This window comes from Rosa chinensis, chromosome 2 (genome assembly GCF_002994745.2).
Source record: "Rosa chinensis cultivar Old Blush chromosome 2, RchiOBHm-V2, whole genome shotgun sequence".
Classification (NCBI taxonomy): Eukaryota; Viridiplantae; Streptophyta; class Magnoliopsida; order Rosales; family Rosaceae; genus Rosa; species Rosa chinensis.
In genome coordinates this window covers 46,961,202-46,966,209 of record NC_037089.1, presented here as the reverse complement: position 1 = coordinate 46,966,209, position 5,008 = coordinate 46,961,202, and the positions used below count along the sequence as shown (strand labels likewise).

The 5,008-nt window shown below is 40.2% G+C and overlaps 1 protein-coding gene across 1 annotated transcript; it reads right to left on the bottom strand.

The window, feature by feature from the left end:
• Nucleotides 1-2,999: 2,999 nt before the first annotated feature.
• LOC112189102 (probable WRKY transcription factor 69) lies at nucleotides 3,000-5,008 on the bottom strand. Its single transcript, XM_024328376.2, has 3 exons — nucleotides 4,691-5,008; nucleotides 4,427-4,570; nucleotides 3,000-3,692 (listed from the first exon to the last, which is right to left on the bottom strand). The coding sequence occupies exons 1-3, from the start codon at nucleotides 4,828-4,830 to the stop codon at nucleotides 3,236-3,238; spliced, it is 741 nt and encodes a 246-aa protein (XP_024184144.1). The 5' UTR covers nucleotides 4,831-5,008; the 3' UTR covers nucleotides 3,000-3,235.

Sequence of the window (5,008 nt, the reverse complement as noted above, 5' to 3'; positions counted from 1 at the left end):
CAAACACGAAGTGAACCCGTATAACTCAATTATGCTGTACTTCTTCTTGAAATTTTGGACGTTGGGAGCATTTGATCATAGGATCAAACAATTTGAAATATTTTGCTTTATAATTATTGGATTTAATTATTTATGAATTATATATAATTATTTATATTCTTCGTCTTGTGGAGTGTTTAGCGAATTTTATCAATTTATGCATTTTTTTAGTTAAATGGGTTGTATTGTTTACTTTTAAATGGGTCATTTTGTCTAACACTACATGACCTATTTATTAAATGGGTTAAGCGGGTTGGAAACGAGTAACCCGTTTAATAAATAGGTTGGGTTTGAGTTTAAATTTTTGACACCATTATTAAATGGGCTGGGTTTGGGTTTGTCTCTTACGACACGAAAAATACATTGACCCGACACAACCCATTGATAGCCCTATTGCTAGGTAATGTACTAATTGAAGCCTTGTTTTATTTATTAACATTTTGTTTTATGGTCGTTCAAATTTATTTTTTTAGAAAATTACATAGTAGCACATGACTAAAGATATAAATATAGAAAACTCACTTTAAAAAAGATTTATACAAATAAGGACATAAGCCCAGACTCAAAAGCCAAATGATGCAAGCTTGACTCCCAATTTTAATGAAAATGATCAAAATGCTCGAGTTTCATCACAATTTACGGGCATTGCTACTGACCCAATATCCAGCCACCTTAGATAGCCCGGCATGCACACGCGTCATCGAGAGAGCCTTCTTATCCAAGACCAGACGCAGACAGTGGGATACTGGTGTTGGCCTCCGCGCGCGGCCTTGGCGGAGTAGAGTTTCCAAACCAGGGTTGGTCCGCCGGAGCTGATCTAGTCGAAGAGCTCATAGTCTTAAAGAGGCTTGGGCCCGACGACTTCTTGGACCATTGTTTGTACCGTCTTCTCGATGATCGTGCCAACCTTGGCCAGGGCTTGCTGTAGGGTCTTCATGTTCAGAGACATATTGGATTCAATGGGAATTGCAATGTGTTTGATACATATTGAATATGACAAGAAGAGAATTGGTTTGTGTATGTATAGTTGTATAGGTTTATGGGATTGAGATTTGAATTCTAGGGTTTTAGATTGAGAAGAAGGAAGAGAGAGAAGGATGGAAGGAATTGTGGTAAGATCATCGGTTCTCTGCTTTTGTTCCTTCTCTCCAGTTGTCTGTGACTCTTCTCTTCTGTGGCTTCTTTAATTTTTTATATTTTAATTTTAATAAATGGGTTGTATTTTAAATATAGTTTTGGTCATATTCTCTCAGTGCAGTTTGGTGCTGTTTTCCGTTGGCTTTTCTTATAATTTTTCCTTTTCTGGGTTTGATCTGATTAATTGTTTAGGTGATGAGTCGGGGCGGCTGATTTGGATAGTCATTGGCTCAAACCTAGGCTTCACTGTCAAGTCTTTTTAGTCCAGCTTTAGTGATCATAATCCATTTGCTCATTAATGGGAATTGAATTGATCTAATTGCTCCTGATACTGCTACTACTCCTGCTCCTGAACTAAAGACACGTTTAACAATAAAGAAGAAAAAGAAGTTTGACGAAGAGATTTGAGATTCTCTCTCTTAGCAACTTGTAAAAGGAAGAAATTTTATATATATTTATTTTATTTTATTATTATTATTATTATTTGCTTTTGAGAAGTAACATAAAGGGATATTCTCCTGAATGAGAGGGCCTCCGACACTTGCGGAGCGACCTGGGAAGGTGAACCCAGGGTTCGTGCTGGCGACGGGGAGTTTCATGCTCTCTAGACCAAGCAGTGGCAGGATGACAGTGACGTAGGCTTGGAGAGACTGAGGTTTCTTCTACAACGACGTCGGGGCCCCGACCAAGTTTTTCGCAGGCTGCTGTTGAAGCGTTTCTCAACTGAGGGTGTGTTGGTGAATGAGGTGTGGCGGATCGGGTCAAGGCGATGACATTGGGGTCGGAGCCTACAGTTCTAAGGGAGTTCGGGGTCTGCGTCGTAGTGGGGGCGTGGTTTGTTTCATTCGGTAGTGTCGGGATGGGACGCCCTCGGCTCGGGTAGTGGTGATGAAGGTGCGTCGTGCTTTGTGGTGGAAACAAAGGTTCTGAGGTGGGTCTCGGCAACGCCGGCGGTGACTGGATTGGTGGTTGAGATTGGACAGAGGATGGAGGTCAAGGCGGCGAAAGGTGGGCAAGAGGAAGTGCTGAGAAAATTGGCAGGAAACCATAGTTTTGAACTAGGGAGAACTAGGACTGGGTTGTGTTCTAGGCCGAAGCTGACTGGGCCTAAGGCAGAGATTGGGCCAAAGGCAGGAACTGGGCCTATTTGGCTTAAATATGGAAATGGGGGACTACAGATTCTCAAGAAAAGCTCGAGGAGCAACCTGATGCCGAGGCTGTTGGCTACTGAGGAGGTTGTAGAGGGTGTTGGTTCCAACCCTACGGGGAAGGAACTTGCGCTTTCTTAAGTCCCACAAGCTTCTAGACATTCTGGACTCAGGCCTTTTGAAGTAGGGGTAATTTCTATAGGTTTTTCTAAGACGTTTCTAGTTGATATTTGTACTACAATTGCGTGACTAGCAGATTAGACTAGATGAATATTTCTTCCTTAGAGAGAGACTACTCTTGCTTAGTTTAGGCTTGCTGTTCAGCGAGCGTCCCTTTAGATTTTAATGAGTTTAGAGTGGCTTAGATAAGTTATCCAGTTTGTCTTGGGTTTTCTTATGTAAGTTCTGTTAGACTATAGCCTGTTTCTGTTAGCTAGCAAGTTCCGTAACGGAGGTAATGACCATATGTACCAATCCTCGGTCAGATAAAGAACCTCAGGTATCGTATTGATATTTTTTTAAGTTCAGGTACCAAAAGTTATAAGGAGGAAAAATTCAGGTACCGTACGAACCATTTTCACTAATTTATATGTAATTTGTTAATTTTTTTTCACCCTCAGGAACATATGTTCTTAGGTCCGCCACTGATCACATACATGAGCAAGACTATTTTATAAGATAATAGGTTCCACGGAATGCAACAAATTTGCAACAAATTTCTTGACCAAGGTTTAGAAGTTAGTAATAATTGAGATTGCAAATACACTTGCATCAACAATTACATCACCTATCAGTTAATGCGATTAAAAAATGTGATCTATTTGGCATTATTCTCAATTATTTGATTGAGAGGTCTATAATCTTATCCTGTAGTAACTTTGATTTTGTTCGTCTGACTTTAAAATCCTATGTCAAAAAATCACCGAACTTTCAGGTAACTCGCCTAAATCAGCAAACAAATACTCATCCTCATGTTCCAGCCTCGTTGCCACATCAACGTCCACATAGTCACTATGTCCTACGCAAATTGAACTTTCTAGTACAGTTGTCGTCCCCAGGTCATTGAACCAGCAGCCATAGTCGCCAAGCAACGCCTCTGAGTTGCCACTAAGCTCGAGGTCGACTTGGCTTGAGAAGGTTGTGAGCTCCTCACTAGGTGCAACCCTGTCGGGAAGTTCAGGTTCGGTGATGGGTGATTTTGCAGTTACAGGGGTGGTTAAGGCGGCGGGGTGGGATCCTTTGGTGGTGGGCATAGGGTGGTTGTGGTCACAAGCGTAGGTGATCATGAGCATTCTTGGGTCTGAACAGCTTCTCTCCACTTGTTTTCTCGCCGGACAAGCCTTGGAAAAACTACATCGATAGTATCCCCTGAAAAAGATCATCAAACCTAAATTGAGCTCATACACAACAACAACAACAACAACAACAACAGCAACAACAACAAAAATCCAGCAAATGAAGTACTCAATTAATTTCAAAATACATGCAATCCTCATTCTAAATCTTAGAGCGTGATTTTCACGAAATTTGGATGGAGCCTGGATGGTCCCTACTCCAGTAGCAGGCTCATTCCGACGGCAAAAACAAGAAAATTGCATGCGCATTCATTTTTGCCCCAAGTCCACCGCCAAATTCTCCTTTTTTTTTTTTTGTTACACCAAATTCTCTTAATTTACCATAATTGGTATATAATCTCCTCATCCTTCAATGTCCATAATTTCTTTGCCATAATTACGCATGAATCTCATGTCATCTATCACTCTATATTTCTCAAAACTGTTGTTTATGTAAGATACTCATTTGGCCCTAAAAATATAATTAGCACACTCATCTTAGTATACTCTAGGATACGATATTATAATATCATTGAATAATTATATAATTAATGATTCAGATCAACAGTTTAATGACGTAATATGTGAAATCTTTACCAAAAAGAAATAAACAACATGTGAATTTGGTGCAATTGTTGGTGAAATTCTTAGGATGAAACTAAAGTAAAATATTTAAGGAGAAATTTCATTTTTTTTTTTTTGTAGAAACTCAATACATTTTCATGCTGAGAAAATAAGTGGGAGGAACATTTTAAAGTTTCAAATTACCTGGGATATGGAGACCCTTTGATAGGTTTTTGGCCGTACTTCCTCCAAGTCCATGAATCGAAGGGTGGATAGCCATCTCCTTTTCCCTTGGATCCTTCCACGTCGCCGATCGGAACCGACACAACCCTCTTCTGCACTCCCCTCCTATAACAGAACAACCAAACCACCTTAACGGTCATCAATTTCTCATAAAATAAAACCCCATAATTTTCTTTTATGCTTTCCCAAAGGAAAAAAAAAAAAACAAGAAGAATAAAAGCATACCTTCCCTTGGGTGATGGTGCAGTGGTCACCTTTGTCTCCTCACCGGAGGACGGCGAGTCCGGATCATTCTCTGAGATGGGTTCTGCATCTTGCGGATCTCTAAAAACTGGGTTTCTGTAAAATTTAGGGTGCTCCTCCATGATCAAGAGTCTGACGATGAGGTTTTTCTAAAACCCTAGTTTTCAAAGGATTATAATCATGGGTTTGCCGTAAAACGAGGATAAAAAGTGTTCAGGTGAAGATAAAAGTTGGGAATGAGAGAGAGAAGTGTGAGGGAAATGGTTGTGGAGGTGTTTAATATCGTCATATTGATATTGG